General features: G+C 45.3%; 1 protein-coding gene across 1 annotated transcript in view; it reads left to right on the top strand.

Annotated features, from left to right (window-relative positions):
• TG (thyroglobulin) overlaps window positions 1–19,300 on the top strand; it is a 262,258-nt gene that overhangs the window by 201,384 nt on the left and 41,574 nt on the right. The window contains exon 43 of the mRNA XM_006155527.1: window positions 18,180–18,344. Coding sequence (XP_006155589.1) covers window positions 18,180–18,344 — 165 coding nt within the window. The remainder of the gene's footprint in view (window positions 1–18,179; window positions 18,345–19,300) is intronic.

The raw sequence follows: 19,300 nt of genomic DNA, 5'->3' as shown, positions 1-19,300 counted from the left end.
CAGGTTTCCCAGAGGTCAGGAAGTTTTCCAAGCAAAGTGCAGTTTTAGTTTTTTGCAACTGTACTTTCCTTACTAACTACCTCTAGATGCACTAACATGCAAACCTTTTTATTTCCTAGATTCTGACTCACGTGCTTCATTTATTAAAATGGATATTCATTCAAAGGAGCCATGGGGCTAAGTATTGGGTGGAGACAAAGGTGGAGTGACAAATGCCCTGCCCTAGGGAGTTCAGCAGATGTCAAACAAGAACACAATGAACCTTGATGATAAGGCATGTGGTGGGGGTTCCGGTATTAAGGGAAACCAAAAGAAACTGCTGACAGTGCTGCCGGGAGCTCGAGGCTCAGGAACCTTACATACAGAGACAGTCTGAGGAGCCCTTGATTCAGAAGGGTGCCTTTTGAAACAAGCTGAGCGATGTGAACTCACCAAGGCTGGACGTTCAAAGTGCTTCCCAGGGTATTCTTTTTGTGCCTTCTCAATTCTTTTCACTCTGGGATGACTTCAGTTGCATTGTGTCTGGATTTGGAAGTGACTTCAACATCTGCCAGTCATCAGTAACCTGCATCTTTGCACTTCTCAAACCTACTGGAACCGGTTGACAACCAGCCTTCCTCCCATCATTTCTGAGCCACCTCTTTTCTGCTCTGGCCTCCCATCCCCTGCACTGTCCTTGACCTTTCTATGGATTCCTTGCTAGGTCCTTTACCCCTACCTGCCTTTCCATTTATTCTCACATTGCCTGTTGCCTAGATAGGCACTGCTGGGTTTGCCTGTAACCTCTTTCTGCTCCTCCATTGATGTGGAGTGGTTTTCCCTGGTTAAGGGTCAGCCAGTTGGATTTTCATCCTTTTGTTTCACTGAGTCAGAGTCTGATGGACGGGCTGCATGCTCCTATTCCCCCTGCAAAGGGTAGACCAATCCATGCTCCCAACCCTGACCCTGTCCTTTGCCTAAATGTGGGTTCTTCAGTTATTCAAATGGCCCTTGCCCCAGAACAGGCTCATGCCATATGGCATTAGGGGAAATGAAGGATGGCAGAGGCGGTGCCATCTGTCTACAGCTGGGTCTTTGCCAGAATGACCTACAACTGTACTAAGGGAAGAACTTTGCCGACCTCTTCAAAACCATGGGCCCCTGGGGACATCCTAGCATGACCTTCTTCTTCAGCTCACTAGAATAGGGCTCATCTAGCATGGTCGCCGCCAATCTCTTGACCATTCACTAGACAATAAGAACACATCCCAGTGCATTCATACTTAATCATTAATTATATACATAGATGAGTCTACTAATCTATACATTATAAATACAAAATTATTTTCAAACAGTAAAATTTCCTAAATGATATTTATGAATAAATATTCAATTTTTTTTCCGTGTGCTCTAATGGGTTGCCTTATGCATCCCATTTGGGAGACCATGGCTCTAATATGGGAGACCATGACTCCAGTGGAAACATAAAGGAGAAAACAGGCATCTTTTCTAAACAAAGGGGTAACTTAACAAGGAATTTGAAAGATAAATGTACAGTTTATCTTCTGGGAAGGGCACAGAGATTCTTGTGAACTCGGTCTAAGAACAAAGCATCTAAGTCTTCTCATGAGAGAAGTCAGTGTACAGTGTTGGGGGGTATCAGGCTGAAACTTTTTCAGCACCAGCCTTCCCCAATTCTCTGTTGGTCTGACTTGCAAAAACTGCAGGTTTCAACAAGGCAGGGAGTGTTCCTATTTTGTCAGTGACTGGCACCCAGCACTAGCACATCCAATGGCCAGAGCAACCAGCAAATACCCACCAGGAGGAAAGCAGGGAAGAGAGGAGAGAGACGAGAGAGCGCGTTAAAGAAAAAAAAGAAAAAGAAAAGGAAAAGGGAAAGGGGAAGGAAAAGAAAAGAAAAAAAGCAGAAGCTTCCCCTCCCCATCAGTTGGAAAATTCCTTCAGGCCTAATCATGTTCTGGTTCCCTGTGGCATCTGGCACATAGGAGGAGTTTAACGATGTTTGTGGAATTATCCTGATAATAGACCAGCTTGGTGCAGCAGGGAGAGTGGGGACAGCTGGCTGGACATTCAGTGACAAGGCCTGTGCGATTTGCCTCTGGACTTCTCTCAAGTCCGGTCTCTTAACTATCCTGGTATTCTCATTCATACTGAATAGTAATAATAATAATAATAAGAAGAAGAAGATAATAAAATAATGTGCCCAGCCACATCTAAATGTACTTAAACAGCACAAAGTGAGGTTAAGATCTGTAACAGAAGTATGATGACTTTTATTAAAATCCCTCTAGTGTTCTCATTCCATGAGGCTCTAATGCTTCTGTGAGATAGACTTTTTCTAATGACAAGATTCTGTTGCTATCAAAAGATGAGTAAGCTCAACACCCCTGGGTGTGATTTGAAATGGTGCCATTCAGCTGTAACTGCCTGGATGGGTGTGAATGATCAACAATCTCAGTGCCCGCTGATCAACAACTGATCGTGCCTAGCAGTGCGGGGCTGCCGTGGAGAGACAGTGGAGAGGCAGGCTCACGTACTTTAGAGATATTCTTGGCCTAAGCAAAATGTCCACCCCCAAGGCCTTTTTTAGGCTGGAGAATATTTCACTACTTTTCATTTTAGTTTGAGTAGCAATAAATACTATAAATAATAATAACTGACATCTGTATAGTGTTTTATAAGTTAAAAGGTATTTTTCTAATCTGTTACTTCATTTAATTTTCACAAGGACTCTGAAATAGCAATTGTGATTTTAACGAATGTTACTATTTACTGGAATCTCGACACATGTAACTGCTTTATTGATTCTCACTGAGTCATCCCAACAAATGAATGGAGTAAATATGCTTATTCTTATCCTATACTTGAGGAAACTGAAGCACAGAGGCATTAAGTAGCTTTCCTAAAGACACACAGCTGGTTAGAGATATGCTTTACCTGAGCCTGGACTGATGACATTACCCATTTTACAGATGAGGAAACAGTCCCAGAAAATGAAGTCAATCGCCAATTTCTCAGTGTAGGATTCAATAAGATTTCTCTAATTTAAAAGTCTATGCCCTGGGACCAGCAGGTGGCCTAATGGCTGTCGCTGGACTCCCATGTAGTTGACCGTAATTCGAGTCCCAGACTCAGTGGCTTAAACTCACACTGGGCACGTGTGCACGCATGCCCAAGATCCTGAGAGGAGAATGGAGGAGAAGAGATTGCAGTGTGGCCATTCCCCCTGGAGGGTTATTTCTCATTTCTTGCTTTCTGTCTCTGTCTTTCTGGAGAGTGTGCATGCCCTACAGCAAAAACCTCTAAAAAAAAAAAAAATCCATGCTCTATTTTTTTCAACATCTCTAAAATAATAATTATCTATGTAAGTCTTTATCTGACAAATTTGAAGGGATGTGTTGAGAATGAAGCAATAAGGATTCTGGAGCTACACAGAGATGAGAATTCTGATGTGTATGCATTTAGTTCGCAGAGAGGTTTCAGAGGAAGTGCTGAGTCCATCTGAGCACATGCAGCCACAAGGGGAGGGCTAGGTGTGAGGCCCAGGAGGAAGACACAGACACCAAGACAGGCCAGGGCCAGATGAAGAGGCAAAAAAGAGGACAGCCATCTGTAAGCCAAGGAGGGGCCTCAGAGACACCCTGATCTCTGACTTCCAGCCTCTAGCCCTAAGAAAAAATACATTTTTGTCATTTAAGACATCTACTCTATGATATGTTATTACGGTGACCCTAGCAAATGAATATAGAGGCTAACTATAATAATTTCGTCCAATACCAGAGAAGGGGAAAGTGGTAAAACCACAATCTATCCCAAGCTGTTGTCCTCGAAGGCTGAGACTCGACTTCTCCTCTGTACAGTCCCTGCTGTGATGGGTATTCTCCCGGGCCAGTAGGTTCCTGAAACAAAACTCTAGGAGTACATGACTGGAAAGAGACAGCAAGCCTCTTTTATACATTATAATTATGAAATTATTTTTAAAAGAAAACATATGCCCATGTGTATGTATGAAGTGATCTTTGAAAACAGGGGGGGAGGCTCAGGAGCCTGCATTTTAAATTCTCTTTGAAAGAAGAGGGCAGCCAGTACCTTGGCCATCACTCACCATGTCACTTTGTGACACTTTTGCCTGGAAAATCAGTAATTTTCAAGTGCCAAATATTTAAATAGCTTCTGACTGCCAGAAGGTGACAGAGGCAATTAGATGTCATGTTTGTGGCAGATGGAAAAAAGCATTTTGTCAAGTCTGTAAGACCTGGAGGGAAAATATGACACGTGCACACTCCAATCTAAAGGGGCAAAGCCATGGCCAGGTCCTTTACATTTCCAAGCTGAAAAGTGCCTGAGAGGACCACCACCCCAACCCCCTGCCCCAGGCACCTGACAAAGGCCATACCGTTCCTCCATAGGCAAAGGAGCAATTTTTCGTATATATAGTTAAATCACATGAAGAGCAATCTTTGCAAGAAATGTCTAGAGAAGGGGGGGTGAGTGCAGATTCTTCTGACAACTGGAAGCTGGGACATGCTGTGGCCTGGGAGACGAAGAGCCCCTTACCAACTTCAAGCAGTAGGTTATTTGGAGCAAGTTGTTTATTTTCTTGTGTCTCTGTCATTCATTAATAAAAGGGGCATAGTCATCACTTCCTGATTCATAGGTTTAGTGAGAACATAATGTAAAATGCTTAGAACACACCAGAAGACCACTACTGTTGAGTACCTTCCTTCTCTTTCCTCCATGCAAGTTTGCAAATAAAAATATGACAAGGTGAAACCTTTCTGTAGGCTAGGTTAGTGGTATGTTAAGAAAAATGTATGTTGAAACCAGCAGTTGGCATAATGGCTGTGTCACTGGACTTCCATGTAGTCAACCACAGTTCGAGTCTCAGACCTGGTGGCTTAAACTCATGCCTTGCATGCCTAAGATCCCAAGAGTAGAATGAAGAAGAAGAGATTGTGGTGTAGCCATCTTCCCTGGGGGGTGGGGGGAGGATTTCTCATTTTCTCTCTCTCTGTCTCTGTCTTTCTGGTGAGCACAAGCATCCTATAGCACAAACCTCTCAAAAAATCTATGTTAAAAAAATCTCAAAATATGTATTTAAAGAAAGCAAGGTGGGACTCTTAGACATTGGAGTATCCAAGGGTTTCTTAGATATAACACCAAAAGCACAAACAGCAATAAAAATGTAAGTTCGTTGAGCTTCATCAAAATTAAAATCTTTCATGCTGCAAACCATGCCATCAAGAAAGTGGGAGATTACAGAATGGGAGAAAATATTTGGTCATAGAGTCTCTGATAAGATACTTGTGTCAAAATATAAAGAACACTTATATCTCAAAAACAATTAGACAGCTGAATTTAAATATAGTCTAAAGATCCGAATAGACATTTATCCAAAGAGGTTCCAATGGCTCATACATCTTCTCATATGAGAAGATTCTCCTTATTAGTCACTAGGAAATGCAGAAAACCACTATAATATACCACCACACTCATTAGAATGGCTATAATGAAAAGAAAACATAAAGCCCCAAACAAAAAACAAGACAATAAATTCTGATCAGGATGTGGAGAAATAAGAGTATTTATACATTGCTGGTGGGAATATAAAATGGGACAGCAACTTTGGAAAAATATTTTAGCAACTTTTCAAAAGCTTAAATAGAGTTTCCATATGACCTAGGAATTCTACTCCTAGTTATGCACCCAAGAGAAATGAAAACATATATCCATGCAAAAAATTGAGCATGAATGTTCATTGTAGCATTTACATATGAGGATTTCAGAAAGTTAATGAGAAATGGAATTAATGTATGAATTTATTTTAGTGCAGAAAATTGTTTTTGCATAATACAAAAATTCCATGAACTTTTTGAAGACACTTCCCTTTATAATTGCCAAAAAGTAGAAGCAACCCAAATGCCCAACAGCTAATGAATAGACAAGCAAATATGGCGTTTCTATGATGGAATATTATTCAATAATAAAGCAGATGAAGTACTAAACATAAGATACATTCTAAAAGTCGATGGAAATACATGTTATAAAAACTATGCATGGATTTCAATTTATGTTGTACCAAAAAAAATGTGTACTTCAATTCCATTTTTCACAAAATTTTCAAAGTCCTCTTTTACATGATAACATGGATGAAGTGAAAAGAAGCCAGACATAAAGGACCACATATTATTATATGATTCCACGGCTATGAAATGTCCAGAATAGGCAAATCTATAGAGACAGAAAGTAGATTAGTGGTTGCCTAGGGCTAGGAGTGAGGGTGGGCAATGAGGAATGAATACTAATTGTATAAGGTTTTTTGTGGAGTTATAAAAATGTTCTAAAATTAGATTATGGTGATGATTGCACAATTCTGTGAATATAACTAAAAACCATTGAAGTGTGTACTTTGAATGAATAAATTACATGGTATATGAATTCTATCTCAATAAAACTGTTCTTTAAAGTTATCTTTGGATACCAAGAAACATAGCTCAACATATAGAAATGTACATCACACATGTACGGTACAAAGTATTTTTCTTTAATAAGGATTTTCACATGGCAGCTGTTTAATGGGAAACCTTGAAAATATTATGCAAACAACCCATTCAATATTTTTTTATCTTTTAGGGAAAAAAATCTGTAGTTTTTGACCCAGTAATTCCTTTGCATAAGAAAATGATCATGGTTGTGTGATTAGATTTAGTTAAATGGCTGTACATTGCAGTATTGTCTATAAAATCATAAAACTAGAAACCGTCATAGTCATCATTTACTGAACACTTAACAATTTGTAATGCACTACACACTTAGATGAACATCTTCTCATTTCTTCACCACAACAATCCTATGGGAAAGCTCTCAATACCATACTCCTTATAGATGAAGAAAGTTTCCAATCAAGCATCCCGAAGTCAGAGCTAGGATTTGCATCAGATACTGTTATGCTCTGTGGCCTGAAGATGCCTCTTCTCTTTAGGACTCTCCTCCTGACAGCCAAAATTTCTAAATTTAATTAGCACACTGACATTAAAAACAATCTCGTGCATAAATATGCAACAGTACCAGATGATATTCACGATGAACTGCTAGATGAAAAGACAGGTTCAAAATACTATTTCCTATGCATAAATGTATAACTATAAATATACATGCACATACACACACACACACACACACACACACACACACACACACAGGATAGACATGCCAAGAGGCTAACAGTAGTTAAGTTGCTCTCTTTGATTAGAAGGATTATGTGTAATTTTATTTTTTTGTTCTGCTCATTTGTATTTCCTATGGTGTATTTTCATACATCTATTTTTGCTTTAAAAATTGTGAAAGATGTTCTAGTTTCCTTTAAATAACTTAGGCAACACCAGTAGTTACATTTAGAGAATTGCATATCAGTCTCTTTCTAGGTGCAAAGAGACTTGTCAATTGGGTCAGTCTGTGGAAACGGAGACTTTCCTTAGGGACCACTGCTCTCAGCCAGCACCACCCTACTTGCTGGGAGATCTTCCTTCCCTCTCGCCGCTCCTTTGCCCTGTGCAATTTTCTAGGATGGCCTGGTCCTTGCTGCTCATCCACTGATCTGCTTACCTAAAAAATGGTAATGACTACTTTCCTCTTGACAAGAATTAGCTGTTTTAGTATAGATTTAACTTTTTAATCTAAATTTTTTCTCATTACAAATTTATTACCTGTTAATTGGAGAAAAGTTAGAATGTTCTGAAAAGTATAAAGAGACAATAAAATTTACCCATCATGCCTGCCTTAGTCCATTAGTGCTACTAACAAAATTCCAAAGACCAGGTACTTTATAAAGAACAGAAATGAACTTTCTCAGCGGTTCTGGAGGCTGGAAATAAAAGAACAAGGCACCAGCAGGATGGCTCCCTGCTTCTAAGATGACACGTTGTTGCTGCACCCTCCAGAGGGGAGGAACCCTGTATCTTCACAGAGTGGAAGGGACAGAAGCGGGCAAGAGACTGTTCTCTTTAACCTTGATCCCCTTTTATAAGAGAGAATCCCGTTCACGGGGGTGGAGACCTCATGATTTAATCACCTCCCGAAGGTCACATCTCTTAATGCTGTTGTATTGGGGATTACGTTTCAACATGAATTTTGGAGAAGACACCATCATTCAAACCATAGCAAATTCTTCACTTTGCATTGATAGAGGGCTCTGGGAATTGATAAAGTTGACTATCCAAAGAGGCCTGGTAGAGTGACAGATGATGGGAGATATGGAGTGGGGGCAGGATGTCATGGATTTTACTTGCTCTCTGCCATTGGTTGAGGGAGCATGACATCATGGGAAAGCAGCATGGAATCAGAAAATCTGGGTCCTACCCTTTTCCCCCTGGTATTACTGACCTCTCTGATACTCATTACAAAGTCTGCCCAAGCTCCTCCTGGAATAAAGTGAGGAATGTACAGAAGCCTGATTAAATAAATAGTATATTTTTATTTTAAAGTAATATTGGTTCAGCCTTCTAGGGTGGTTGTAAATGCGTAGCAGAAATGTGTTGAGTAGGTTCTGTTTGGTCTCAGCGTGGCCTTTACTGCCCATGGACATAGCAATGCACCTTTTCAAGTTCTTTCGTGATACTGCTCTCCACTTGGCACTCCTGCTGTGGGAAGGCCAGACTCCTCTCCACCTCCTCCACTGTCTTGGCCACCTTTGCAAAGATCTTTTTTTGTGAGTTCCAGCCACTTCTGAGTGGAGTGGAAAATGAGGGTCCGAGGTGTATTCAGTTACCACTGTTTTCAGTGATAGATAATACAGTGCAAAAGACACAGGACAAGCTTTACCATCCTGGCTCTGCTACTTGCCAGTGGCAGTATCTTGAACACATTACCTATCTACTTTGGGCCTCAGTCTCTCCATCTGTAAAATGCGGGTAATCATATTGGGTTGTTGGAAAAGTCATGGCATATTTTTCTATGTTTTTTTCTATGCAAATATGCATCTTGACTCCCGATGACTCAATACCTATAGGGTTATTGTGGGGGTCATATGAGAAAATGTGCCTGGGTACTCTGGTCCTTCGAACATAAGTCCCCTGGGTCAGGCCTATTGCTAGCATGTATGCTTTAATGCCTTTAAGAAGGCAGGAGCAACACCTCATCCTGCTCATCCAAGAATATAGAGTAAGGGCTGAGCTTTTCTCATCCCCAGTCTATGGGCTTCCACTGAGTGAAACCAAGAACTGCTGATTACTAAGAAGGCAGGAGAGGTATAATCTGATGTTCTCAGGCTGGGGGTTCAAGATGAAAGTTGCATTAATCATCATCCTGACTGAAGTGTGGCCCAAACTAAAGTGCTATAAATGAGAGTAAAACTCATGATTTTAGGGATCAAGAAAGGGAAATGATTTCAGTGTAGAAAACATTCAAGAGAATTCCAACATGACCTTGAATGTGAAGCAGTTAAAACCAACTCTATTTCTGCTTTTGTTTCCTGAGTTCTCTCTTAGCTATCCTGGCTGCTCCATTGTGTGCCCCAGTTTAACTAGCGCACAGTGTGTTGGTGGTTCCTTTCCACGTGTGGGCGCATTCCCAGCCGGTGGTTGGTATGGGCAGTGGACACGGGCTCTGTTCCTCACCCTCATCCCTTTATCCTTAGACCATGTGAGTCTCTGCTGGACCTCCTACCTGGGACGCTTGCCTCTCCTGGTGAGCCCACCCTTAGCTGGTTAAGCCAACACGCCGCCTTTCATTCCCGTCCTGTTCTATGTAACACACGTATAGTGAAGACCACCATGTGCCAAGTTTAGTGCTGTGCTTTGGGATCCAGGGATAACTACCTCACAACCCCTGCCATCAGAAGCTCATATTCGGGAGGTGTCAGTCCTCAGTCACTTACTGAAGTGCCAGAGTACAAAAACCATTCTCAGTATTAAAGATGCAAAGACAAATGACTCAGTGATGTTCCTAAATAATTTCTTGTTGTTTGGTTGTTTGGTTGGTTTTTAAGAGAGAATTTTGCTATAGGATGTATGCACTTGCTGGAGAGACAGAGAGAGACAGAGAGACAGAAAGCGAGAAATCATCACCCAGGGAGGATGGCCACATCATAATCCCTTCTTCTCCATTCTCCTCTTGGATCTTTGGCATGCATATACACGTGCCTGGAGTGAGTTTTAAATCGCTGGGTCTAGGACTTGAACTGTTGTTCCGACTATGTGGGAATTCAGTGGCATAACCATTATGCCATCTGCTGGTCCCATTTGTTTGGTTTTTAGAGAGATTTTTCCTATAAGGCTCACATGCTCACTGGAGAGATATAGAGACAGAGACAAAAAGTGAGAAATCACCGTGGTGGTGGGGGGTGGCGGCGATAGTTTTTGCAGTACTCTGTCCCAAAGGCTTCACTGACTCCTCTTTGCCTATAGGACACCTGTCCTATATCCCAGAGTCAACACCCGTTAAATCACATCACTATCTTGACTGGGATTCAGTGTTCTCTGAACTTTATTCCTCATTACCCCTCTGGGCAAATTCCTCCCGCGTCCAGGATTATTTAGTCTGTCCATGCATTCACCATTCACGCCCTCACTCATAGTCATTTGCTCTTGTTAAATACATACATCTTGAGTCTCAGGCTCTGCCCTGGGGATGCTGGGATATTGAGAACTTGGCTCCTTTGGGAGACCAGGCTCCTGACCCACTCACCCAGAAGTGGCCCCTTACCCTCTTTCTTTTTCTAATCATCTCCTTTCAGCAAAGTCCACTTGAGTCTTACTGTTTCTCTGCAACATCCTCTGGACTGCCTTAGTGTCCAGAAATCTCTCCTTTCCTCTGAATTCTCAAAGATTGAGCATTTTTGGCTTTTTTGTGAACTTGTTAACAGAGACCTCATCATGAGCTTGAGTTCGTAGTCCATATTTTCTAACAGAATCCACCTACCCTGAGCATGGAGCCTATGCTTCTGGAGACCCATTTTACCTGGAATAAAATAGAGTCAATATACATTGTGAGGGACCAGCAGTTAGCGTAATGGCTATGTTGGTGGACTCCCATGTAGTCAGCCACGGTTCGAGTCCCGGACCCGGTGGCTTAAACTCACACCAGGCACATGTGTGTGCATGCTCAAGATCCCAAGAGGAGAATGGAGGAAAAGGGATTGTGGTGTGGCCATCCCCCCTGGGGGGTGATTTCTCACTTTCTGTCTCTCTGTCTCTCTCTGTCTGGTGAACACACGTGCCCTATAGCAAAAACCTCTCCAAAAAAAGAAAAAATAAATATATATATATACATTGTGGCAGGCAGATAACTCCCAGTAATACATGGTCACCCTCTCCAGTCCACTAATGAGGCAGACCGGTGGCCTAGGCTTGGGAGTCACACAGCTGGTTTCTCCCAGTCAGTGTTGTGGAGATTGTGGAGTGGAGCTTCGGGTTTGGAGTTGGGCACTGGGGTTCATGTTCAGCATGGCGGAGAGCTCCTCCCTGAGAAGACACGTCCTTCCTACCCAGTCCTGACTTCCTAGTGGTGCGGCTAGAACTGAGTCACCGCTGGGGCTGTGGCCAGTGTGTGGTGACATGGTGGAGGAGGTGGGCAGCCACACACCAGCTTTGCAAGTGGGAGTGCCCAACCAAGGGCTCTAGCTGCCTACAAGGTGGAGATCGCAGGGCACTTGGCCTGCCGCCCTCATCTGTAACAACGGCATAATTGACTTTCTTAGGATGATAAGTTAAAAGCTGAGAATTAAGCCTACTGTTAACCATATCTGTAATGTTAATTACAACTAACTATTTTGGGGGGTGAGGGAGAGTTTTTGCTATCGGTGCTTGTGCTCACTGGAGAGACAGAGAGATGGAGAAAGAGAAAATGAGAAATCACCCCCCAGGGGGATGGTCACACCACAATCCCTTCTCCTCTATTCTCCTCTTGGGATTTTGGGCACACACGCACACATGCCTGGCATGTTTCAAACCATCGGGTCCAGGACTTGAACCACAGCCAGCCATATCGGCGTCTAGCGCCTTAACCACTATGCTACCTGCTGGCACTACAACCAAAGGTTTTCTTTTTTTTATTTCTTCTATGAGCAAGAGAGACAGGGAGAGACAAAGAGAGAGAGACTAGGGGAGAGAGAGAGAGAGAGCCTCCAACAGGATCTTGATGCCATGACTCCTCCCCAGCCTCAGCTAGCTGCAGATGTTGGGCAAGTGCATGCCAGCACGTTCAAGGGCATCTCTGGACTTGAACTGGGTGCCTTCCCTTGTGAAATTGCCTTGAAGAGCCTCATGTTTTACCACTGCTTTACCACTTGGCCCCAGTCGAACTTGTATTGAGTGCTAATTACATGTTGTGTTTTACACATATTGTCTCATTTAATCTGTGCATCAGCCTTGTGAATACTCATCATAATATCCCTGTTTAACAGATTTGAAACCAGAAGTTCAAGAAAGCAAAGGTAATTGTCTGAGCTAGAATTAAACCCTGGTCTAGCTAGGCCCAGCACCGTGATCTTTTTACTTTGCCTTGACCTCACAATCACACAAGGACAGAAAGGAACTAATGACCACGGGCATGACACTGATGACGCACTGTGGTTAGAATACGTAATACTGGGCTCAAATCCTGGGCCTATTCCTCACTGTGTGTACCGACTCGTAGGGTGCACGCCACGTAACAAGTGCTGTCTAAGTGTTAATTCCTGCATTGTTTTTCTGTCCCCGTGCTGGGCCAGCCACTAGGGCTTTGCAGAAACTAACTCTTGACCCCGTGCGGTGCTGAGAGATGAGGAATTCACTGGACATCGACCTCAGGGCAGGCACTGAGCTTCCCCTCCTTCCTGGGGAGGTGACCTCACTGTTCCCACCCCATGGATGAGGACCTCATTCCAGGAAGAGCGAGGGACATGAGGGTGCTAGAAGGCGACAGAGCAGCCACACCTCCAGTGTCACTCCAGCCAGCATCACCCCAATTCATGATCTCCCTGAGACAGGGCCACCGGGGCCTTCTGTTTGTCAGGAAGCTGCCTCCGTCCTGGGGCCTGTCTCGTTGGTATCATCTTGGTGGGGACCTATGGGTGGCTCCTTTGGGAGATGCCGAGAGTCGATTTTAAGAAGGGTTGTTGTGGGAACCAGCAGTTAGCGTAATGACTATGTTGCTGGATTCCCACATAGTCAACCACGGTTCGCGTCCCGGACCCGGTGGCTTAAAACTCACGCCGGGCGCGTGTGCGTGCATGCCCAAGATTCCGAGAGGAGAATGGAGGAGAAGGGATTGTGGCATGACCATCCCCCCTGGGGGGTAATTTCTCGCTTTCTGTCTCTATGTCTCTCTCTGTCTGTCTGGCGAACGCACGTGCCCTATAGCGAAAAAAACTCTCAAAAAAAAAAAAAAGAAAAAGAAGAGTTGTTGTTTTGTGTGCATGTCTTTGTATCTCTGTACATGTGTGTCCTTGCATGTATTTGAGCGTGTGCATGTTTGTGTGTATGTGTATGTGTCTGTGACTGTGTCTGTGTGTGTGTATCTGAGTGTGTGGCTCTGTGTGTCTGTGTGCTTGGACTGCAGAGGGTAACAGAGGTCAGGGCACCTTCCAATGTTCAGAGGCTCTGGAAAGGAAAAGCAGTGGTCAGCAATTGAGGTTTTCACCTGCACTATTTTTAAATTAAAAAAAAAAAGAAAGAAAGAAAGAAAAAAACAACAGTAAGCAGAAAGTCATTACCATTTAATAGCTAGGTCAGATTTAGATAAAGCAAGAGCCCAGCCTGCAGACACGCTAGCAGGACTGGGCAGATGAGAAGAGCTGACACCTTCACACCCTGCAGGGGTCCTGTGAGACCCTCCCCCTCCCATGCTGACGGCAGCCTGAAGCACTGCACCTGCTGTGCAGAGGACACCCACCACCTTCGTGCCATGTACCACGGGTATCTTTATAATGGCCTGGGCCGCATGGTTTATCACTCCCATTCTCAGGTGAGATGGAGATGGTCACTCGCTCAAGGTCACGTCATCAGCACATGACACAGTTGGGGTCTGGACCTGGCCCTCTCCTCCAAGCCCCATGTTCTTTGCAGGACTGTGCATGGTGCCCTGTTTTTTATCTTTAGTCAAGAGCTTTAGGATGAGGGCTGCCGGCCTTTGCTTTGCTTAACCCCTGATTTTCCATGAAGAAACAGGCTTCTTGCAGAGCATGTTCTTTGCAGGACTGTGCATGGTGCCCTGTTTTTTATCTTTAGTCAAGAGCTTTAGGATGAGGGCTGCCGGCCTTTGCTTTGCTTAACCCCTGATTTTCCATGAAGAAACAGGCTTCTTGCAGAGGCATTGATTAAAACAAAATACTGTGAGAGAGGAAAGTTCTCTAAGCCATCACACACTATCAGCGTAACCCACGCCTTTAACCACTTCCTCGCTATATCAGGAACCTGGGCTTTTTATAGCTGAAGTACATGCTGAAAACATCAGGGGGCCCCATCCTGAAATTCTCATCTCCCAAGACCAGCTGTGGGCAGGGCTGGGTGGAGCATCTCTCCTCAGCTACTCTAGAGTTTGTATTCAGACAGAGCACAGGCTTCGGCCTCGAACGTACGGAGTGTGTGCGTATGTGTGCTCGCGTGTCTTATGTTAAAGAAGTGCACAGCCTGTGGTTCTCAGGAAAGCGGCCTCATTGTTGGCATAGATTCTACAATCACTAAAACATCCCGACCCTGGTTTACTCCCAGCACCGCTGAACTCCGGGCCCTGGCTGTGGGTGGTGTACTTCTATCGCGCATTCTCATCACGAGCCGGTAGTTAGGGTTCTCTCAAAGTGAGCCACAGGTCGAGGCTCTCGTGTCTCGGAGTCTTGCATTGTACGTCTTGTAGCCAGCCTTGCCAGTATCTGGAGACCCTGAGCTTCTCTAAGTGGGTTCAGAACAGAAGATCATGTAATAGGCCCGTGTCTCTCCTGAGTCCAGAGGCCAAGCTGCCAGGTCTGCTCCGAGGAGCTCAGACCGATTACAAAGACACCAGTCCTGGGACGGCTGTCTGGATTGTTCAGCTCCATACCCTGCAGGTCCTCCTCTTCCTCACTGAGCTCCTGACTGCTTGTCCTTTCCTCTGGCCATGGCCACCAGGCCCCTCCTCAGACCTAACAACAAACACAGTGAATAATAGTAGTAGTGCCACCACCTTGCACCAAGAACCTACGAGGGCTGTGGAAGGTCTACCACGTAGGGGCTAAATGCTTGGCTAGGGTGTTCGGGTCCTGGCTCTACCTCTTACCTACCTCCGATCAGCCCTGTGGTCTCGGGCAAGCCACTGACCTTGCTGTGTCTCAGCCCCTCATCTACAAAATGCAATGGTCACATTCTCTGCCTCGTAGGATTACTGTGAGGCTTCCCTAAATTAATTTCCCTGGAGCATGGAGACCACGACCTGGTACGGAGAAAAGGCTGGCCCTCGTGGTTATCACGCATCTCACCCCCATGCCTGGGAACCACTGCTGATGACATTTTGTCTGAGTTACCAGAGAGAAAAGGTGTGAAGTAATTTGCTGAAGTCTCCCAAGGACAGTTACAAGCCAGGACTAGGGGCACGGAGCTTCTCCCGACACTGCCTTTAGCTGCTTCTGAGAACACGGAGCTTCTCAAGTTCAGAGCCTGGGATTTGGGCTCTCCTTGTGGCAGAACCAGCCCTGGGCTCCTCCCTCCAGGTCCTCCCCTGGCCTTTGGATCTCTGCCCACCCAGTACTGCCCTCAGCTCCCAGGCTTGCCACAGCACAGCCTGTCCTCACTGCAACACCCGTGCATCGCCCAGACCTTCCGGTCCTGATTCAGAAGTGCAAAGACCACTGGCGCCTTTCATGGGCAGCTCTTGGAAGATCACCCTTGTCCCTGGATATATGTCCATTGCCTCTCAGCCTTCCCGCCGGCCATCAGGGAATGGGTCTCCTCCTGTCTGGATGTCGATCTGTGGTCTCTTTCACATGAGCAGAACGGGCATGTGGAAGGCGGCTTTCCTCTGCATCACCTCAGCGATCCTCTCAATGGCCCAGTGACAGTGGCTCTGCTCTGCTCTACCCACATTGTATGTGAGGACACTGAGCTCTCCCTTCTGTTGTCCTTCGTTTCTGACTTACTGAGCTCAGGTAGGGCCTAGAATTGAGACACCAATTCCATAGGGTCAGCCAGTGCTGTCTACACTGGAGGGAGAGGACTTATTTAGTTTGAGGACATACCATCTTATTCTGGATACAAAAACACAATATGGGGGTCAAGAGGATGGCCCAGAAGTGAGCTTCTTGGACTGGACTCCTGGCTCTGCCACTTGTCAGCTGTGTGATTTAGAGAAGGTACCAAACCTTTCTGTGCCCTGGCTTCCTCCTCTCTAAGATAAAGAGGTAAACAACATCTACTCCTAGGGTCTGTGGAGGTTGGATGAGTTAATGGATGTAAAGGCCTTAGGACTGTATGTATGAAACTTAGTGTATACTCACTAAATGTTAGCTTCCATGATTTTTGTTATTGTTGTTGTTGTTGATAACACATTATTTATAGATTCTAAATAAGAATTCTATCTTTTCTTTTTGAGCCCTAGTTAGCTCATCTACAAAATGGGGTGATAACTATACTTCCCCAACATGGTTGTAAAGATTTTATTAGAGGAAGCAGACCAAGTTCCTGGTCAGGTGAGGGCCTAGTGAGTGTGAAGAGGTGGTCATGGGACCAGCAGTTAGCGTAATGGCTATGTCACTGGACTCCCACGTAGTCAACCACGGTTCGCATCCCAGACCCGGTGGCTTAAAACTCATGCCAGGTGTGTGTGCGTGCATGCCAAGATCCCGAGAGGAGAACGGAGGAGAAGGGATTGCGGCATGGCCATCCCCCCTGGGGGGTGATTTCTCGCTTTCTGTCTCTCTGTCTCTCTCTGTCTGTCTGGCGAGCACATGCACCCTCTAGCAAAAACCTCTCCAAAAAAAAAAAGAGATGGTCAGCACACAGTACTCTCCAGCCCAATGACCCCCAGTAGGTGAGGAGTCCAAGGCCCAAAGAAGCAGCTCATTCGAGAGCACATAGCTTGTTGGTCAAACAACTGGAACTGTACTCTTCCCACTGCCAAGGACATCCTGCAGCCCTGCTGTGCAAGTCACAAGCCAGCTCCGCCCCTGACGGGCTTTTGTCCATGATCAAGCCACTTAAACCCCCTTCGTCTTTATTTCCATGTTTATAAAATATGGAGCAACAACAGTAACTAACTCCCACAGTTGCTGTGAGGATCAGAGGCGTAAAAACTGGGGCAGTGAGTTAGTTTACCTTAGTCCTTGATCCACCCACGGTAGTTACTACTATTACCATAGGTGGAGGTCGCACTTGCAGTCATAGAGGGACTAGTAATCACAGTGGCACCAGTAATCACAATGGGACTAGTACTACCACCACCTGTGTTGCCCCGACTCCTCGGCACATAGCCAGAGCCGGAGCAGAAGCTGGGGAGACACCCTGGGGTCATGCACTGATCAAGACTGCTCGCTCCTCTCTCGCACCCTGGCAGACGTCCCAAGCCACCAGGCCAGTCAACTCCCTGGAACTAGCTTCCAGCAGGCTGGCATGTTGCAGAGGCATACAGGGACGTGGTGGTACAACTTGCTTTCACAGTGACTATGTTTCCGTCATCTTCTGGGTGGGCATCTATTGTAAAGTCCAGTTTTATTGTTTTTTCTTTTTTTTTTGCAGATTATTATTATTATTTTGCATTTTTAAAAACTATTACATTTAATCACGTATATCTTTATAACATTTCTTTTCCCAGCATGATTACCATGCATGTCATTCAAGGCAAAGATGGGGGAAGTTCAGTTCTATCTTAATTGAACCTGGAAAGCTTTTGATTTAAGGAGCCCCCAGGAGAGAATGGCGAATGGTTCTACTTTTGCAGCTCTCTCTTCCCATTCCCAGAGGACTGCTCTGATTGTGTCCCTGTTCCAACACCGTCAGCCCTTTGCCATCACACACGGCCTCAGCCTGTGCCTCACTTGCGAGACATCTGGTCAAGGTCACGCAGCAGGTTTTGTGCTGCCAATTAGCCCTGACCTTCCTACTTGTGTGCATCACCAGGAAAGGTCCTGGGACCCCCAAGTGTGAAGGAAGGACGCCCCAAGGTTACCCTGAGGTCTCTAGGCCAAGTAGGGCAGGAGAAGATCTGGACCACCAGCCCTGAGCCTCTTTCTCTTCCAGGGAGGCTCCGCACTCTCCCCAGCCGCTATCATCAGCCCAGAGAGGGCTCGACAGCAGGTGGTCACTTTGGCAAAGGAAGTCAGCTGCCCTACCACATCCAGCCAAGAAGTGGTGTCCTGCCTCCGCCAGAAGCCTGCTGGCATCCTCAATGATGCCCAGACCAAGGTAGGCACTCTTGTGTATATTGGGAGGGACATTCTCTGGTCTTTTGCAAATGGAAAAATAGGACTCAGAAGGGGATGTAACTCACCGAAACCATAATTAGGCTGATAACCTGCTGGGGCTAGAAGGCATATTCCCTGGCCCCAGTGCCACCATGGGCCATTGTAGGACCACCAAATCTGCCATGGACCCAACTTGGGTACTGAAAGTGGACAAATCTCACCACAACCAGCATTCATGTCTGTAAAATGAGAATAATGAGGCAGCTCCTGCAGAGCAGGAGGACAGAGCAGTGTGGCGTGTTGGCATAGAGTAACCCATGTGAGTGGCCTTTCCCCACACAAGGACTGTGGTGGGCACTCAGCCAGGCCACAGTGGCATGAAGAATGTCTTAAAGGAAGTTTGTCATGTAGAAGACATATACCCATGGCTACTTGGCCAGAAGTAAGCGTGTAAGTGTTCACTTAGAAAGTGCACTTAGAAATGAGATAACAGCAAGATTTGTTGTACAGTTATTTGTTATCTGAGACTAGACATCATGGTACACTTGTTCTGCCGAGCCTAGCTTGTTGGACAGCCAACAGGTTTAGGCCATCTTACTCCCTGAGGGCAGGGCAGCTTGCATGCTTCCTCTCTGGCCTCCAAAGACCTTGCTCAAAGTCCAAGTCTCTGGCTGGCCCTGACATGAATGAAGGGACACTGATGAGATAACTTGTCACCTCAGCTGATGACTGAGTCCCTTCAGCAATGAGTCTAGGCTCACAGACCTTGGTGGGTCTTATCCTTGGCATTCCTAAGTCTAGGATAATTAGATCATGAAACTGATTAAGTCCACCTGTCAGAGCCACTGCTGCCTCTCTAAGCACTGTCCCGCTGCATCACTCAGCCACCTGCAGGCTTACCCATCCCTTCTGTGGACCTGTTGTTACCTCAGCAGGCAGACCATCCACTTCTGAGAG

Source organism: Tupaia chinensis, unplaced genomic scaffold (assembly GCF_000334495.1).
Source record: "Tupaia chinensis unplaced genomic scaffold, TupChi_1.0 Scaffold000459_1, whole genome shotgun sequence".
NCBI classification, from domain to species: Eukaryota; Metazoa; Chordata; class Mammalia; order Scandentia; family Tupaiidae; genus Tupaia; species Tupaia belangeri.
Note: the sequence above shows the minus strand (reverse complement) of the source record. Positions and strands in the feature narration are given on the sequence as shown.